This window comes from Schistocerca cancellata, chromosome 4 (assembly GCF_023864275.1).
Source record: "Schistocerca cancellata isolate TAMUIC-IGC-003103 chromosome 4, iqSchCanc2.1, whole genome shotgun sequence".
Lineage (NCBI taxonomy): Eukaryota > Metazoa > Arthropoda > Insecta > Orthoptera > Acrididae > Schistocerca > Schistocerca cancellata.
This window is the reverse complement of record NC_064629.1, coordinates 468,031,676-468,052,287: the sequence shown is the minus strand read 5'-3', so window position 1 is coordinate 468,052,287 and position 20,612 is coordinate 468,031,676. Positions and strand designations below refer to the sequence as shown.

At 40.5% G+C, this 20,612-nt stretch overlaps 1 protein-coding gene across 2 annotated transcripts in view; it reads left to right on the top strand.

Annotated features, from left to right (window-relative positions):
- The window catches only part of LOC126183607 (beta-galactosidase-like), a 315,494-nt gene that overhangs the window by 168,467 nt on the left and 126,415 nt on the right, over nt 1–20,612 (top strand). For both annotated transcript variants that reach the window (XM_049925719.1, XM_049925718.1), the window contains exons 3-4: nt 4,138–4,288; nt 10,711–10,774. In XM_049925719.1, the coding sequence (XP_049781676.1) occupies nt 4,138–4,288; nt 10,711–10,774 (215 nt within the window). The remainder of the gene's footprint in view (nt 1–4,137; nt 4,289–10,710; nt 10,775–20,612) is intronic.

The following is a 20,612-nucleotide window of genomic DNA, read 5'->3' as shown; positions in this document are numbered from 1 at the left end:
TGAGGTTGTCTCCATACCCGTACAAGTCCATCTGCTTAATACAATTTGAAACGAGGTTCGTCAGACCAGGCAACATGGTTCCAGTCATCAACAGTCCAATATTGGTGTTGACGGGCCCAGGCAAGGCATAAAGCTTTGTGTAATGAGAGCATCAAGGGTATCTGAGTAGGCCTTCGGTTCTGAAAGTCTGTATCGATGATGTTTCATCGAATGGTTCACACGCTGATGCTTGTTGATGGCTTGGTGTGGAAATCTGCAACAATTTGGGGAAGGCCTGCACTTGTGTCACGCTGAACAATTGTCTTGAGTCATCGTTGGTCCCATTCTTGCAGTATCTTTTTTGGCCCACAGCAATGTCAGAGATTTGATGTTTTACTGGATTCCTGATATTGACGGTACACTCGTGAAATGATTGTACGGAAAACCCCACTTCATCACTACCTCTGAGATGCTGTGTCCCATCACTCGTATGCCAACTATAACACCACGTTCAAACTTACTTAAATCTTGATAACCTACCATCATAGCAGCAGTAACTGATCTAACAACTGCTCCAGACACTTGTTGTCTTATATAGGCATTGTCGACTGCAGCGCCGCATTCTGCCTGTTTACATATCTCTGTATTTAAATACGCATTCCTATACCAATTACTTTGGCACTTCACTGTATGTGCAAGTCATTATCAGAGGAATCAATGTACTGGAGTACTGGACATGATCAGCATCATCAGAATTGCTGCTGCTCACTACCAATTTCTGGCATTTTAGTGAAAGTTTTACTTCATTTAATGTATGCTTTTTTTGGAATTCCTTTGATCTTCTGGCTTTTGCTGCTGTGTTAGCTGGTTAGCTGGTTAGCTGGTGTACTGGTAACGACAGTTGATTTACCTTTCTTTCTACCTCTTATTGTTTTCCATGCACCGGTCTTAAGATATGGCCAAACTTGTGGAGGATGAATAATTTCTATTTGCTGAGCTTCTGTCTGACGTCCAAGGTTTTCCACATTGCCATCTGCAGGTTTGCTTGCAACTTCTCGCAGTGAGTTACCTGCAGTTTGCTGCTGAACTGGCAGAAGTTTGCCCATCACATAGGTTGACAAAAAAATATGTCAGTAAATATGTTTTGCTGAAAGGTTTGATACCGCTGACACTTAAGAATTTTTAAGATATTGGAGACAATAAACACCAAAGGATAGGCTACACCTACAAGGCCTGTGCTTTCATGTATGGTAATTCTGGAGGCAATGGTGGGGGTTCCTGTGAAATTACTCATTGAATTAATTCATCAGAAACTTAGTGGGATTAACTGAATTTTTCTACTTAACCTCAAACTTTGGTGGTCCAGTTAGCCCCATCTTCACTTTATCAGCAATCTTCGCAATGGTGGCAAAATGGCTCCATGCACAGATTGTATTCCATAGAGTACCATGAAGCAATGGATGGAGTATTTAACTCAAACAAACAAAACAGTGCACTATCAGTAATGAAAACTTTAGGAGAATTTGTAAGATGTGAAAAAAATTACTTTTACGAGTGGATTCAACATTTTTATATGTGCTGCCCAGTCACATTAATGTGACCACTGCTTACGTTTGATGTCAACATGCAGTAACCACTCACAGATGGCAGTTAGCAGTACTAACAGTGGATGTATAAAGTGTGTCAGGTGAATGTAGAGAATAGTGCAGCTGTTGCTGTAATGCGGAAATAGAGCAATTTATCTGACTTCTAAGGGTGGAACGTTTCCAAAATGACTAAGTTTGTGCCACCGTTGTTAAAGCATACCATGCATGACAAAATGACGCTAACCAAGACTGGTGCTGAGGCAGCTGTGGTGCAATATGGGCAATAGATAAGAGAACTGAACAAAGCCTGCAGAGATGTGCATGGGCGAATAGACATGCAACTGTGGAGCAGCTGATCACACAGATGAACCTAGGGGCTACCAACAGTGTCTTCTCAGTGACCGTTCAGTGAAAGTTGCTGTATTTGGGCCTTCACAGCAAGTGCCTGGTTCGTGCAGCCATGCTGACTGCAGTTTATTGGCAACATAGGGTGGAATTTGCACAGCAGTACCACAACTGGACATCCACTGAGTAGTGACAGGTTAACTTTTCAGATGAAGCACGTTTAATGCTCCATTGGACAGATGGCCATTGCCATGTGGCATGCAACTTGTGAAAGTAAACACCCTGCAACAATTGTCAGAGGGGTATGGCCAGAGGGCATTCTCGGGTGACCTCGTCATTCTGGAAGGCACAGTGGGTCAACACAAGTATGCATCTATCTTTGGGGACCATGTCCACCCCTATATGCTGTTTATTTTTCCTCAGCATGATGGCATCTACAAGCAGGACAATTCCATGTGTCACACAGCTCACTGTGTATGCTATATGGTTCAAACAGCACCAGGATGAGTTCACGATACCCCTGGATTTAAACCCAATTTAGAATCTGTCGGACCACCTCTATCAAGCTGTTTGTGTCACAGATCCTCAACCGAGGAACCTGGTACTGATGGCCATTGCATTGGAGTTGGCATGGTTCCACATGCCTATCAATACCTTCCAGAACCTCACTGAATCTTTTACTGCATGTCTCACAGCTGTTCACATTGTAAAAGTTGGCTATTGCCATTGCCATTGACTTTTGACAGATTGTTGCATTAATGTGACTGGACAGTGCATATCAAAGAATTTAGCTGACATATAGCAGCCATCTAAGGCCATATAGCACTCTGAACCTATCAAAACGAAATTATGGTAGGAAAAAAATAATTCTCTCTTGTGAATAGTTAATTTATGTGATGGTCCAAGTAACCCCGAGGTTTAGTTAAACCTAACGTCCCCTAACTCTCTTGCCTCAGATCAGTGTCAGCAGGCAGAGGCTGTGAAACCCATAAATTCTTCAGTAGATATTGGAAAAAATCTATGGTGTCATTGCCATTTACACGTTTTCCATAAAAACTGATTGTGAGAAATAAATCAAAACATCACATTTTCATAATATTGTAACTGTCTTTTGTAAACTATTTTTTTCAAACTCACCACATACTTTATAGCCTATGTAATAGTCATTGTTTTTGAATACACAAAACAGTTTAGTTTCTCCATGATTATTTCTGAATTATTAAATATAATGTACCCACCTCTGTGGTTGAGGATGCGTACAGAGTGGAAATATGTATGTTAAGCTATTGGCACTCGAGTGGCAGTATACACTGCCTTCACCATCTCTTTCTGCAGAAAATATGCAACAACGCTACCTTTTAATTATACACCAATATTGTACTAGCTCAGGACTGCACATAACACAGTTGGAATATAACTAAAAACGTATGTTCAGACAGGGATATGAACTCTGTTCTCCTTTAAAGGGAGTCCACTGCCTTAACCATTGTGGTCAGTAAGTTAAAATATTTCCATTCAATGATGTCCTAGACTACAGTATTTTGGGCTAACTCTTCATCTGGACCAAAGATATTAACGGATAAAAATAAGTAATTTAGAACTGTATGGGGTTTAACTGTTTACATCTTGAAGCCATCTCTTTAAACAGCTCTCAGCATTAACAAAAAAGCTTATTTACACTCTTATGAAGTTTCTTACCAACAGTTCCCTTCATTTTAATTGCTGTTCACAATTACAATAGTAAATTATAATGATTTGTGTTATCCTTTACGGATTCTAGCTTTAGCTAAGAGACAAGAAAATTACAAAGCTGTAAATACCTTTCATAATCCATCAACAGATATAAAAAAAAAGTAGAGTAAAGAGGTATGTTTAAAAATAAATTTAAAGTTCCTTTAATTAACAACAATTTCTTTATATTAAACAAGTAATGTAACAGAAGCATTTATTGAACATTACATGTGGCTAGCACATATATGCAGATAGATTTTTGTTATTGTGCATCTCTCATATGTTACCGTAATGAAATTTATCTTTAATAAAATTTACGGAATATGTTTGTATGTAATAGTTTTTCCTCATATTTTTCAATGTTTTTGTACAGAAAATGTATTGATTTCATTCCCAGCTCATTGTGTATTCTTTTCTTATTACCATTACTTATCAAAACAAACACAATATTTTGTTAACTATAAAAAATTGAAATACTTAATCAAATAACCCACAGGTACGTTGAATGGAGTCAGCATGCTCCGGAACCTGGGGAATACATTTTCAGTGGAGATCTTGATCTTTTACATTTCATTGACATTGCACAAGAAGAGGGACTGTTAGTGATTCTCCGAGTTGGACCTTATATTTGTGCAGAAAGAGATATGGTAAGTTAGTGTTCCTTATTATTTGTAACTAGGGATAGTAACACAAATATTAAGAAAGACAGAAACCCGTTTGAATATTGTGTATGCATCTCCATGATTATTCCAATGAACAACTATCATGCTGCAACTCTTCCACTTGGAGTTATGTTGATCAACAACAATTTAACCTTTCTGATTCTGCTATAGCAATACATCCTAGCAAACATAAATTTTTATTTTGAATAGGTGATGGCAGAATGATTGCTGTGAACTAATGTACATACTTCATATTATAAAGTGAATGGTTGATTTTATGCTGTCTAAGAAAGATATTTTCATTAGTAAAATGAAACTGTCATTTGAGAAGACAGAGTGCTAAGATTTATAAAAAATTAGTTAAGGAGTATGAGCTCAAATGAAACATGTTGGAAAGAAAATACAGATGGAATCAAGAATAGTTTGAGTTCACACTTGTAACATGGAAAGGAAACAAAAATAGTTCTCTTATTGCTGGAAATCATTAGAAGATAAAACTTAATATTCGGATTACATGAGACATAGAGGCCAGGGTGAGTGACTGCTATAATGGGTGGATAGTCTGGCTGTGATAGGTCAGGATGTCTGCAGTTCACCATCTTGGGCCTGGCTGCAATGGTGTGGTGGCAGGCATTGGTTTGGTTGAATAATCTCTTTATTTCACAACAACATACAGCAGTGAAGATGCTAATCAGAAGGTAGCTAGTGCCCCCATGATATGGCTGGCTTCAATCAGCAAAGGTTGTCAGTGTCAGCGATGGTCCAGTAGATGGGCAGCATATGGCATCTTTTCTCAAGTAATAGTGGCAGCCGGCTAGGTGATGCCATCAGCATGGCAGCTGTAGCTCTGAATTGGGAATGGAGCTGAGTGGCACACATCAGACAGTGTAAGGTACCCATGGCAGCTGGCCCACCCCTGCTGCTCAGCGTAAAGTGTACTAGACCAGATGGGATCAAACCACATGCGGGCCACAGTATAGATGATGGCAGTGGCTTGTACTCACACCAGGTGATGGTGAGTGCTGATAATATATGCTCACACAGGGCGAAGAATGTCCACAGTATTTTCTTGCTTGAGAAGAGGTCACCGAACAGCTAGATGGTTCAGGCTAAAATCCCAGTCCACCAGCAAGGCAGCCAACAGCAGATGATAGCCACACAGTGACTGGCCCACTGGTGGAGATGTGCCAGATCAGTGTAGCCAGTGCAGCACAGGCAGTGGCCTGCAGCTAGTGTAAATGAAGTCTGGCAGTGGGAGCTTGTTGTTTCTTCTCAGCTTGATTACTGGCATGGACCTCCCCTCATGGCTAGCAGCTGGTGATATCTGCATTATGGCTGCTGAAATAGGCAGTGTGTACACAAGCTTGGTCTGTAGTTTTTCTGAAATGGCAGTGCTCCTGGCCTTTGAATCATAAAAGGCCCTGTTGGTGCTTTAATGTGCAGAACTCCTTCTTTTAGAGGCATCTTTTGCAGTGTCAGCTATCTCAATACATTCTCTTGCAACAGCACACCTAGTTACTGAGGTGGCTTGTGACATCCTCCTTACAATGTTGTTTCCCTGAGTCGATGGTAAGAGCTGTTTGGTTCACAAGGCAGAACCATGGTGCAAACTGTCTGTCTCCTTTGGGAGATACAGTCCATTTGATCATCATCTGTTTACATTTCTGGAAAAATCTTAACAACAAATTTAATAGTGTGACATATTTGTACAATATACTCTGATTCTTTTTATTCTAAATCAACATTAACCACAAAGTTCACTGACTGCATATTAAATTAGTTACTATTTTCTAATATTAATCCAGTCTACTGGCAACTGATGCACTGGGAGCTCAAGTGAGTGGGCTGTTGTCCATCTAAAGTGGATCACACATAATAGAGTTGGAATCACAATGATACCAGAAATTGAGACACCCATTATCATGAATTTACTGTGTTCAGAATGAGATTTTCACTCTGCAGCGGAGTGTGCGCTGATATGAAACTTCCTGGCAGATTAAAACTGTGTGCTGGACCGAGACTCGAACTCGGGACCTTTGCCTTTCGCGGGCAAGTGCTCTACCAACTGAGCTACCCAAGCACAACTCACGCCCCGTTCTCATAGCTTTACTTCTGCCTGTACCTCGTCTCCTACCTTCCAAACTTTACAGAAGCTCTCCTGCGAACCTTGCAGAACTAGCACTCCTGAAAGAAAGGATATTGCGGAGACTTGGCTTTGTGCACACTCTGCTGCAGAGTGAAAATCTCATTCTGGAAACATCCCCCAGGCTGTGGCTAAGCCATGTCTCCCCAATATCCTTTCTTTCAGGAGTGCTAGTTCTGCAAGGTTCACAGGAGAGCTTCTGTAAAGTTTGGAAGGTAGGAGACGAGGTACTGGCAGAAGTAAAGCTATGAGTATGGGGCGTGAGTCATGCTTGGGTAGCTCAGCTGGTAGAACACTTGCCCACGAAAGGCAAAGGTCCTGAGTTTGAGTCTCGGTCCAGCACACAGTTTTAATCTGCCAGGAAGTTGCAATTTACTGTGTTGTTTCTCATGGTACTGCTGGAGCATCTGTTCTGGGCTAATGGATCCTTCTTGATTTGCTGTTTGTCCACTGAGATTTCCTCATTTCTCACCTATAGACATTACAATCTAATGAAGTGGGGATACTTACAAGGGTCAACAGTTTGTGAATATGGAGAAATACAGACAAAAAAATCTGTGTCAATGTTTATGTTGATCTGATTCTTGCAACAAGGAGGAGGCACAAGAAAATGCTGTACCAGTTGTTTGTTTCTGGGTAATGACTCTTTTATTTAAATTCTGGTGTGTGTATGTGTATAAATTCATTCCAGTTTCTTAGCTGAAATTGCAAATTTTTGGAATCCTGCGTATAAGCTTCTGATCTGAGTAAACAAATAATTTACTCCATTGAATCATCATGTAAAAAATTAGTAAAATAGTATAACAAAACTCTTTCTTCTTAACAAATTGCTTTTACATACATTTATGGCAAATGAATTTACTTTGATGCTCAGCAATTCTCCTCATTTATATTGTGGCTTCTTTACTCATCACTCTGGCTCATTATGCAGAATTCTTTGACAACGTTGCACTACATATTTCCAGAAAAATATATCCCCTAAGACAGTGCTCACACAGAAGCCACCTATCATATTACCAAATCCATTACATTGATTAATAGCTCCAATTACTCCCTTTACTTGAAAGATAATTACAGATGAACCCTTCTTGCAGTGCTGTGCATAATTTTACCTTCCCACAGTACGTCATTGGCAGAAATCTCTTCGAACCAGAACAATGTCTCACAAGTTCCACTGCTGTGAAAGATCAACTTTCACATGGCTTTTTCTCTTACCCTCATATTGGTTCCAACTGGCAAAGTGTATAAATCTTGTGACCATCTCAGCAAATTGGTGTCATAAGGGGGTGGGGGGGGGGGGGAGGGGGGGCGGTGTTGCTAGACACCTCAGTAACTAGGTGTGATGACGCAGAAGAATGTATTCAAAAAGCTCACACTGCAAACGACAACACCCAGGGCCTCCAAATGGAGGAGTTACTACGTATTACAGCACCAAATGGGCTTGTGACAGGGCTGACAAGTTGGTAAAACTGGGAAAATGATGTCATGATTGCCCAACAATTACACCTGGCACCATTGGCCTTACATGAGAAGCACTGCAACTTCAGAAACACTAGCTGACTCAGTTTGCATACATACTGCCTAACTTAGACTGGCATTATGCTGTCATTGTCAGCCACTAGCCATGAGCAGACGTCCACAACAGTCATCAAGCTGAGATGAGTCATCATACCTTGTCTTCACTAGCCACTGTCTCGATGCTGCCACCTTGGAGCCTTTCCACCTGTGGGCCACCCACTGAGTGATTGGTATCTGCCTTCCTAGTGGACCAGGGTTCAAACCTGGGCCATCTATCTGTCCAGCCTTAACTGCCTGAGTGGGCAAATACTGTCGCTGTTGATCACACCATGAGGATACACATTGTAGCCGTCTACTATCGCCCGGTGTGGTGGGCACACTCTGCCACCATCATCAATGCTGGGGACCTTGGTTCAATCCTGCCTAGCCTGGTACACTTTGTACTGAACAGCTGATTCAGAATTACAGCTGCCATGCTTGTGGCATAAGCTATTCAGCTGCCACCATCACTTGAGGGGAGAAGTTACACATTGTCCATCTGCTAGGAAACTGTTACATGCTGTAGCTTCTTACAAAATAAAGAGATTATTCAACCGGTACTGTTTCCATTATGGATCACCATCTGACAGCTGCCACCACCCCACTGTAGTAAAGCCCAAGGTGGTGAACTGCAAATATCCCAACCATATCGCCTACCAGCCCCACCCGTCACCATAATGGCCATTCACTTTGCCACTACAAGTAGTGTCAGAAGTGGTTGCCACCACCTCTAAATTGGCAGCTACAACTTGCAGCATCAACATGCAGTGGGATGACTGCAGGATCTTTGTTTCTCTTGCAAGCATGACGGCAAGTCAGGGGTCTTCTACCAGAGTTGTAATTATATTTATATGCACAATTTGGGTAAAGTAGACTCAGATAGCGTTCTGAGGGTTGTTAAAAAGTTATGTTACATTGCACTGTTTGGAACAGACAATGTACTTTTTTATGAACAAGGAGTACGGCAAATTGTTTTTTGTGTAAAGTAGTAATCACGAGCAGCCACTCAGGTGAAGGAACTAAGTTACAGTAAGAAGGGTTATGTTGATATTATATTTAAGTGCCTGCCTCATCATTCTATTTTGTTCTCTTGTCATTTGTTTTTTTGCATAACTGATAGAGGATCAACCATGCAAGGGTTGAAAACCCAGGGAAGTGCCCTTGAGGAAACATTGTGAACTTTCTCAGTTCAGTTAATTGCACTGAGAGCAAATAATATGTGTATGTCTAAGAAACTGGATGCTATGGTAAGGAACATGCACATGTGCCCAGTGTACCTCCTCCTGCTTATGTGAAGATGAGGTGAAAAATATGGGACAAGTGGTGGACTAGAGACAATGAATGATTCATTGATCTTGGGATAAGAAATGGTGTGCATATAGACAGACTTGAGAGATTAAATAAGAGTGGTATTTGCATGGAAGCAGAAACCAGGGGGGGGGGGGGGGGGGGGGGGGAAGTTGACAGTGTGAGATTAATTGATGCATAAAATAGTAAGATTGTGAGATTATTAGCTCCTTAGCTCCAGTACCTTGTGGGAATTTAGAGTATGAATATGCTGTAGCGCCATATGAAGTAATGTTTGCTGTGTTAAAGTAAATGAGTGTGTGACCAGCAACATGTATGATATTGATTTAGGTACAGTGGTATCTTCACCAGTGAGAATAACAGGTGTTGTGTACAGGCTGTGAAACTTGGGCCAGGTGTGATCCTGGATGGCTATGTACAGGAAAGTACATTGCAGGCAGTAATTTATTTGTAGATACAGCAATGAATGTACAGGAAATATTGAAAATGTTGTGGATATTGATGTGTTGACACACATTTTATTTTCAAAGGTTGCAGATTTGTTGCTATCTGTTAGTTAATTTGTTTTACTTTCACATCACAAATTAATTTGTAGATTCTGAACATTTACGAGCATTTCTTTTTCTTTTTTAAAATTAAATATACAGATGTGAGACAGTAATTCCCATCCACCATCTTTTCCTTACTACAATAATAGAAATACTTCTATGGAATAGAAGGAGTTGTCAAGGAAAAGCTTTCTCAGTTTGTTTACAAATTTTACTTTGCTGTCTGTCACTGGCTAAGCTACAAAGAATTTTACATCCAGCATTGTGCACCTGTTTTTATGCTAAAGATATCCTTAATGCAGAGTAATGAATGTCGTTTTTCCCTCTGGTATTGTAATTATGAACATCATTGTTCCTTAGTGCTTGCAGGAAGAGTAATCAGACCAACAAGGCTAAATTCTTCCAGGAATGTCTGCCTGAGTATAATGAGGTTCATAAAGTTGATGATTCTTGCACAGATGTCATACTGGAAAGGAAGAATGAAAGTCTATCAGTTTAAAAACATGACTGATTCTGCTGATTGTATGTCAGTCTATTCCTGCACAAAATTTAATCTGAAATAGTCCATAACTTTATGTGGAATGTATTTATCATTACACAGGAGGATATTACTTGATATGTTTATGAGAAACATGCTATAGATTGGAATTATCATTTAAGAATATGGTCTGTGTCTATAAATGGGAAATCCATCCATTCAGTTTTTTTACTGATTAACTGTAATACAAACATTGGATAATGTCACCAAGTTTATGCACTCACTTGTGAGTGAATCTAATAGTAAAAATATGTTTTCAATATTTTAATCTAAGTGTAAGATGTTTTGTCAAATTTGTAGTTTTGTTTTACAGGGTGGTCTACCATACTGGTTGCTTACCCTCAATCCAGATATCAGGCTGCGTACTAGTGATCAAAGTAAGTTATGTGATACAATTGAGCTAAATACAGAACCCAGATACTCTGTACTATTTTAATGTCATTAATCTGTTTTGTGATATTGTTATAATAAAATCACATTATTGATGAAAAATCTGTTGCAGTTTTGATGTAAGTGTAAATCCTATAGTTAATTGTCTCTCATATATTGAAGCTCAACTGATAACATTTATTATGACAGTGCATGACTTAGCAAAATACAGCCTGCAAAGCTGTAAGAAACACACTTGGTGCTACTGAAAAAGAAACTGTCTTGCGTATCAAAGTCATAGTCTACCTTAAAAACTGTTGCTCTGAAAGAATTACTTGTCTGAGTGCTGCTCATGCCTGTGTTACAAATGCTATCAAAAACAGCTGCAATCATGAAAACTGAACAAAGTTCCAGAGCTCTAGGGAGTCTATTTCAGATTCTATGAAGAATATGCAGCTGAGTTACCCCTCTCTTAACCACAACATACCATAGCTCACTCAAACAAAAAACTGTGCCCATTAATTGGTAGAAAGCATGAATCACACTTATCTACAGGGTACCAAAAGTGATATGTAAAACTGTCATCCAATATTATTGAATCTAGCTTAGAACATTTTCTGAGCTCAAATGTAAGGATGTTTCCTGAACAGAATGACTCCATTCATACCAACCATCGTGGATTGCAAAAATATGGGTGACCCAAACCCAGCTTGCATTTTTCGCACATGATATCCTGAATTCCATGGATCAAGACAGTCAGGTAGATTCAGTATTCCTTGACACCCGAAAAGCTTTTGAGTCAGTACCACACCATACTTATCAGTAAAAGTATGATCATATAGGGTATCAAACAACATTTGTGACTGGATGACTGGACTGAGGATTTCTTTGTAGGTAGGATGCAGCTTTTTATCTTGGAAGGAGGGTTACTGAAAGATGTACAAGTAACTTCATGCATGCCCTAGGTAAGTGTGTTGGCACACTCAATGTTCATGTCTTATTTTCGTGGCCTTCCACTTCAAACTTTTTGCAGATGATGCAATTATCTACCATGAAGAACTATGTGAACAAAGGTTTACAAATATTTGGTCACATCTTGATAAGATTTTGAAGTGGTTCAATGACTGATAATTTAATTATTCAGAAATGTAAAATTGTGCACTTCAGAAAATATAAAACTGCAGTATGCTATGTTTTATATTCTTATTGCTCTAGAGCTCACACAAGACATGTGCACTTCACTTTTGATGACTAATAATCAACATTAGTGGCATAGAATTAATTTAAAAATTTTATTACATTGAACCAATATCAACAACATGCCTATTTTGAGCACCAAACTGTAAGTACCATTATGTCATATCAACAATACTTAAGATATGAACTACAAAAGATCATACGTTACAATATGCACTTAATGTTTGTATAATAATGTAAGGCATCTGTTGCCATACATGAATATGCAATCATTAGTAGTACATGTCTAAAGCATCTTCATAGATACTTTCAGTGTGACGTTGATGATGTGCACATGGCCACATACTGGTCCAACATAACAACAGCATAATAAATCATAAAATAGCCAGGACTCGTAAAAAATGAAGGTCCGTAGTATGCTATGACTACAGTATCAGTGAGGCATAACTGGAATCAATCAACTCATACACCTAGATAAACAACTTGTAAGGATGGAAAAATTATTCAGTCACTGCAACTAAATCACAGTTAAAGCAGGAAGCAGACTTCAGTTTGTTGATATCATTCTGGAAAAAAAGCTATCAGCCTACAAAGTATGTGCTGTTGTGATCTTCAGTCCAAAGACTGGTCTTAGGCAACTCCATTCATCCTGTGCAAGCCTCTTCATCTCAAGCTTCTAAAATCAAAACATTGATCAGGAATAGATAACATACAAGATTTTGTTATAAAAAATGCGTAGACTCAATTTATGAACCACTGACGTATCTTGTAAACCTGTCTTCCTCAACTGGCAGCTTTACAAAAAGTTTAAAAATAGCTAAAGTTAAACCACTACACAAAAAAGGAAGCCAGAAAGAGGTTTCGATCTATGGACCAGTTTCTCTATTGTCTGTGTTTTCTAAAATTCTAGTGAAACTCATTTATAAAAGCTTGTCAAATTTCATAGATAAATACACTCCTGGAAATTGAAATAAGAACACCGTGAATTCATTGTCCCAGGAAGGGGAAACTTTATTGACACATTCCTGGGGTCAGATACATCACATGATCACACTGACAGAACCACAGGCACATAGACACAGGCAACAGAGCATGCACAATGTCGGCACTAGTACAGTGTATATCCACCTTTCGCAGCAATGCAGGCTGCTATTCTCCCATGGAGACAATCGTAGAGATGATGGATGTAGTCCTGTGGAACGGCTTGCCATGCCATTTCCACCTGGCGCCTCAGTTGGACCAGCGTTCGTGCTGGACGTGCAGACCGCGTGAGACGATGCTTCATCCAGTCCGAAACATGCTCAATGGGCGACAGATCCGGAGATCTTGCTGGCCAGGGTAGTTGACTTACACCTTCTAGAGCACGTTGGGTGGCACGGGATACATGCGGACGTGCATTGTTCTGTTAGAACAGCAAGTTCCCTTGCCGGTCTAGGAATGGTAGAACGATGGGTTCGATGACGGTTTGGATGTACCGTGCACTATTCAGTGTCCCCTCGACGATCACCAGTGGTGTACGGCCAGTGTAGGAGATCGCTCCCCACACCATGATGCCGGGTGTTGGCCCTGTGTGCCTCGGTCGTATGCAGTCCTGATTGTGGCACTCACCTGCACGGCGCCAAACACGCATACGACCATCATTGGCACCAAGGCAGAAGCGACTCTCATCGCTGAAGACGACACGTCTCCATTCGTCCCTCCATTCACACCTGTCGCGACACCACTGGAGGCGGGCTGCATGATGTTGGGACGTGAGCGGAAGACGGCCTAACGGTGTGCAGGACCATAGCCCAGCTTCATGGAGACGGTTGCGAACGGTCCTCGCCGATACCCCAGGAGCAACAGTGTCCCTAATTTGCTGGGAAGTGGCGGTGCGGTCCCCTACGGCACTGCGTAGGATCCTACGGTCTTGGCGTGCATCCGTGCGTCGCTGCAGTCCGGTCCCAGGTCGACGGGCACGTGCACCTTCCGCCAACCACTGGCGACAACATTGATGTACTGTGGAGACCTCACGCCCCACGTGTTGAGCAATTCGGTGGTACGTCCACCCAGCCTCCCGCATGCCCACTATACGCCCTCGCTCAAAGTCCGTCAACTGCACATACGGTTCACGTCTACGCTGTCACAGCATGCTACCAGTGTTAAAGACTGCGATGGAGCTCCGTATGCCACGGCAAACTGGCTGACACTGACGGCGGCGGTGCACAAATGCTGCGCAGCTAGCGCCATTCGACGGCCAACACCGCGGTTCCTGGTGTGTCCGCTGTGCCGTGCGTGTGATCATTGCTTGTACAGCCCTCTCGCAGTGTCCAGAGCAAGTATGGTGGGTCTGACACACCGGTGTCAATGTGTTCTTTTTTCCATTTCCAGGAGTGTATAATATACTAACAGCATCTCAACGTGGTTTCAGGAGAAATCACTCTACAGAAATACCAATCTTTTCTTTTCTGTATGAAACTCTACAGGCCCTAGATAGACAGGAACATAACTTGAGTATATTCCTAGATTTGTCAAAAGCATTTGATACCATCAATCATGATAAATTACTAGGTAATATTCAGAACTGGGGTATTAGGGGAGCAGCACATAACTGTATTAAATCATGCCTACATGAAAGAAAACAACTCATAGAGATAATATATGAAGTAAATGGGACAGTCAAAACTCACCAGTCAGATTTGTTAGTGGTCAAACATGGAGTTCATTTCTCTTCTAATTATATGTAAACAATTTACAGATAAACAGCAAAAACAGTAAGCTATATCAATTTGCAGATGACACCTAAAAAACTGTTGCAATGGTTATTTTCACCACCCAGAATAGGACACCAGCAAATTGTCCTGTAGAAATAAGTGGCCAAAAAACTGAAAAAAAATGGGAGTACAAAATTTCTTGGTGTATAGAGTCAACAAAACATGAAATGGGATACACACTTGGACTATGCAAACAAAAAACTGAGCAAAACATGTTTTGTAATGAGAATAATAAGAAACTGCATATCACATGATGATCTCAGGACCATATATTTTGCTTATGTTCATTCAATATTGAAATATGGTGTAGTGTTTTGAGGAAATTGTGAAGCTAGTCAGAAATCATTTAGACTGCAGAAAAAGATTATTAGATTGATGCAAGGGTTACATCAAATATCATCATGCAAGCCACTATTTAGGAAAAATAAAATACTACCACTTCTATGTATTTATATACTTTAAACTGTAACCATTTTAAAGAAAAACTAAACAGCAAAGTCCAAGCATCACCTGTAATGGATCTGTACATAGCTACCACACAAGACAAATAAATTATGTAAATGTACAGCAGACAAACACAGCACTATTACAGAAAGGCATACTCCACCCTGGCATCAAATTGTACAACACACTACCCAAATCACAAAAGTAATAATGGACTTAACCAAGTTCAAATCAACAGTGAAGGATTACTTGGTTGAGCACTGCTTCTATAGAGTAAGGGAATACCTAGAAAAACAAAACTGTCTCACTGATTAAGACTGTTTTTATAAAATGTGTAGAGTAAGAAATTATTGTATAATTTTATTTTTTGTTAAAATTGTCTCTGACAAAAAGGAAAAAAATCAAGGAATGTGTATTGTAATTAATGAATGGTCCAGTATCTTTTGTACACTGTACAGTCATAGATACACAGGACCAATAAATAAATAAATAAATCCAATCTTCAGCATTCTGCTGTAGTATCACATTTCAAAAGTTTCTGTTTTCTTTCTTTCTGGATCACTTATCATCCACATTTCATTTCTGCACAAGGCTATACTCAAGACATCAGAAAGGTTTTTCTGGATATTGCCACTCTGCATGTTATATCCTCTCTACTTCAGCTATCACAATTTATTTTGCTGCCCAAATGGTGAAACTTATTTACTACTTTCAACATCTCTTTTTCTAATCTAATTCCCTCAGCATCACTTGATTTATTTTAACTATTACTCTTGTTTTGCTTTTGTTAATGCTCAAGTTATATCCTCCATTGAAGACGCTGTCCATTCAATTTAACTTTCAAGTCCTTTGCGTTCTCTGACAGAATTACAGTGTCATTGGCAAACCAGAAACTTTAATTCCCTTCCCAAATTCCTCCTTGCTTTCCTTCATTGATAACTTGCTCCATGTACAGAATGAATAGCATTGGGGATAGGCCTCACTCCCTTCTGAACCATTGTTCCCCTTTCATGCCCTTCGAATTTCATAACTGTGGTCTGATTTCTGTGCAAATTCTAATTAACCAATTGCTTCTTGAATTTTATCCCTATTATCTTCAGAAGTATAAAGTGTATTCCAGTTAACATTGTCAAAAGCATTCTCCAAATCTCTCTCTCTTCCCTTTTGTTTCTTTTTTTTCTCAACCTCTTCATTTCAGAGTAGTACTTGCAACCTATATCCTCAGTTATTTTCTGGATGTATTCCAATCTCTGTCTTCCTCTAAAGTTTTTACTCTCTACAGCTGCCTCTAGTACCATAGAAGTCATTTCCTCATTTCTTAACAGATGTCCTATCATCCTGTCACTTCTTCTTGTCATTGTTTTCTACATATTCCTTTCATCTCCAATTCTGTGCATAACCTCCTTTTTCTTGTCTTATCAGTCCACATAATTTTCAACATTTGTCTCTGACATCACATCGCAAATGCATCAATTCTCTTCTGTTCCGGTTTTCCCACAGGCCATGTTTCACTACCATACAATGTTGTGCTCTGAACATACATTCTCAGAAATTTACTCCTCAAATTAAAGCCTGTGTTTGATACTAGTAGACTTCTCTTGGCCAGGAACGTGAATGCCCTTTTGACAAGTGCTAGTCTGCTTTTGATGCCCTCCTTGCTCCATCCATCATTGGCTATTTTGCTGCCTAGGTAGCAGAATTCCTTGACTTCATCTACTTTGTGACCATCAATCCTAATGTTAAATTTCTCACTGTTCTCATTTCTCTTTCTTCTCAATACTTTTTCTTTCTTTGATTTACTCTCAGTCTGTATTCTGTACTCATTAGACTATTCATTGCATTCAGCAGATCCTGAAATTCTTCTTCACTTTCACTCAGGGTAGCAATGTCATCAGTGAATTGTCTCATTGATATCCTTTCACCTTGAATTTTAATCCCACTCCTGAACCTTTCTTTTATTTCTGTCATTGCTTCTTTGATATACAGATTGAACAGTAATGGTGAAAGATGACATCCCTGTCTTACACCCTTTTTAATCCGATCACTTCGTTTTTGACCATACACTCTTCCCTTTTGGCTGTTGTACATATAGTACATTATTCATCTCCCCCTATAGTGTACCCCAATTTTTCTCAGAATTCTGAACATCTCATATCATTTTACATTGTCAAACACGTTTTCCAGTTCGACAGATCCTATGAACGTGTCTTGATTTTTCTTTAGTCTTGCTTCCAATATCAACCTCAATGTCAGAATTGCCTCTGTGGTGACTTTACCTTTCCCGAAGCCAAACTGATTGTCACATAACACATCCTAAATTTTGTCTTCCATTCTTCTGTATATTATTTTTGTCAGCAACTTGGATGCATGAGCTGTCAAGCCGATTGTGCCATAATTGTCACACTTGTCACCTCTAGCAGTCTTCGGAATTGTGTGGATGATATTTTTCTGAAACTCTGATGGTATGTTGCCAGACTCATACATTATACACATCAACATGAACAGTCATTTTGTTGCCACTTCCCCCAATGATTTTTAAATTCTAGTGAAATTTTATCTACCCTTCTGCCTCATTTGATCTTAAGTTTTATTCTAATACTGGATCCCCCATATCTTCTAAATCAACTCCTGTTTCTTCTTCTAGCACATCAGACTACTCTTCCTCCTCATAGAGGCCTTCAGTGTACTGTTTCCACCTATCCACTCTGTCCTCTGCATTTAACAGTGGAATTCCCGTTGCATTCTTAATGTTAACACCCTTGCTTTTAATTTCACCAAAAGTTGTTTTGACTTTCTCATATGTTGAGTCAGTCCTTCTGACAATCATTTCCTTTTTGATTTCTTCACATTTTTCATGCAGCCATTTCATCTTAGCTTCCCTGCACTGCCTCTTTATTTCATTCCTCAATGACTACAAATACTATAAAGGTAGGTTTGCCTTTCTGTATCTTCTAAGGTACGTCATGGGTCACTTTTGCCTAGCTTGTTCTGACATGTCTCTGTAACCCAAACTGATCTTCCCCAAGGCTGGCTTCTACCATTTTTTTCCATTCTTCTGTAAATAATTCATGTCAGTGCTTTACAACCATTAGTTATTAAACTAAGAGTTCTAAAAATGAAAAATCCAGGACGGAATGTAACAATATTATGAAAAAAAAGTAGATACTCACCATACAGTGGAGATGCTGAGTCACAGGTAGGCACAACAAAATAACTGTCACAAATAAAACTTTCAATCATTATGGCCTTCATCCACAATAGATGACACACACACACACACACACACACACACACACACACACACACACACACACACACTCATACACACAAACAAACAAACACACACACACACACACACACACACACACACACACACACACACACACACACACACTCACACACAAACAAATGCAACTCACACACATGACTGCAGTCTCAGGCAACTGAAACCAAACTGCATGCGAGCAGCAGCACCAGTGCATCATGGGAGTGACAACTGTATGAGGATAAGGAGGAGGCTGGAGCGGTGAGGGGAGGGATAGTATGGTGGGGGCAGCAGATAGTGAAGTTCTTTAGGTTAGACGGAGAGCAGGCGAGGGGGGGAGGGGAACGCAGGCGGGGGGGGGGGGGGGGAGTAGCAGAAAAGGAGAGAAGTAAAAAGGTAAAAAGACTGGGTGTGATGATGGAATGACAGCTGTGTTGTGCTGCAATGGGAACAGGGAAGGGGCTGGATAGGTGGGGACAGTGACTAAGTATGGTTGAAGCTAGGATGCTTACAGGAACATAGGATGTATGCAGGGAAAGTTCCCATCTGCACAATTCAGAAAAGATGGTGTTGGAGGGAAGTATCCATATGGCACAGGCTGTGAAGCAGTCATTGAAATGAGAGATGTCATGTTTGGCAGCGTGTTCAGCAACAGGGTGGTCCACTTGTTTCTTGGCCACAGTTTAACGGTGGTCATTCATGTGGACAGACAGCTTATTGGGTGTCATGCCTACATAGAATGCAGCACAGTGGTTGCAGCTTACCTTGTAGATCATGTGACTGGTTTCACAGGTATCTCTGCCTTTGATGGGATAGGTGATGTTCATGACTGGACTGGAGTAGTTGGTGGTGAAATGATGTATGGGACAGGTCTTGCATCTAGGTCTGTTACAGGGGTGTGACCCATGAGATAAGTGGTTAGTAGCAGGGGTTGTGTAGGGATGGACAAGTATATTGTGTAGGTTCAGCAGATGGTGGAATACCACTGTGAGAGGGGTGGGAAGGATAGTGGACAGGACATTTCTCATTTCAGGACATGATGAGATGTAGTCAAAACCCTGGAGGAGAATTCAGAATTCCCTGCAGTACATCCTACATTCCCCTAACCCTCCTGGCCTCAACCTTCATTAGTCACTGTCCTCACCCATCCAGCCCCTTCCCTGTTCCCATTCCAGCATTGCATAGCTGTCATTTGATCAACACACCCAGTCTTTTCACTTCTCTCCTTTTCTGCTATCTCCCCCACCCCTCCCCACCTCTCCCATGCTCTCTATCTAACCTGCAGCACTTCACTATCCACCACCCCCACCCTATTATCCGTTCCCTTCCCCGCCCCAACCTCCTCCTTACCCTCGCCCAATCACCCCTCCTGTCATGCACTAGTATTGCCGCTCGCAGTGTGGTTTCAGTTGCCAGAGACTGCAGTCGTGTGCATGAGTTGAATGTGTGTGTGTGTGTGTGTGTGTGTGTGTGTGTGTGTGTGTGTGTGTGTGTGTGTGTGCGCGTGTGTGCGTGTGTGCGTGCGTATGTGTGTGTGTGTGTGTGTGTGTGTGTGTGTGTGTGTGTCTGTGTGTGTGTGTTTGTTGTCTATTGTTGATGATGGCCTTAATGGCCAAAAGCTTTATTTGTGACAGTTTTTTTGTTGTACCTATTTGCAACTCAGTATCTCTGCTATATGGTAAGTAGCAACTTTCCTTTTCATAATATTGTTATAGACTAAGAGTTCCAAAATATTCTGAGCTGTCAGCACCTGCTTTCTGTGGATTTGGAATTATTACATTACCCTTTAAGTCTGCAGCTATTTCCCCTGTCTCATGCGTCTTGCTCACCAGGTGGAATAGCTTAGCCACAGCTAGCTCTCCCAGTGATATCAGTTGTTCTGAGGGAATATCATCTATTCCAGAGTCCTTGTTTCATATTAAATTTTTCTACAGTATTGCCTTGAAGTTGATTTCCCTTGTATAGCCACCTTTCAGCTTTTCCTTCTTTGCTTAGTATTTGTTTTCCATCTCAGCTCTTGATATTCATACAGCTGTGTATCTTTCTTACAAAGGCGTCTTTCATGTGTCCCATGGCGACTCCTTCTTAACCATTATGCACTTCCTGTCAATTTCATTTTTTATATGATTGTACTTCCTTTCACCTGCTTCATTTGCTGCAATTTTATATATTCTCCTTTCATCAATT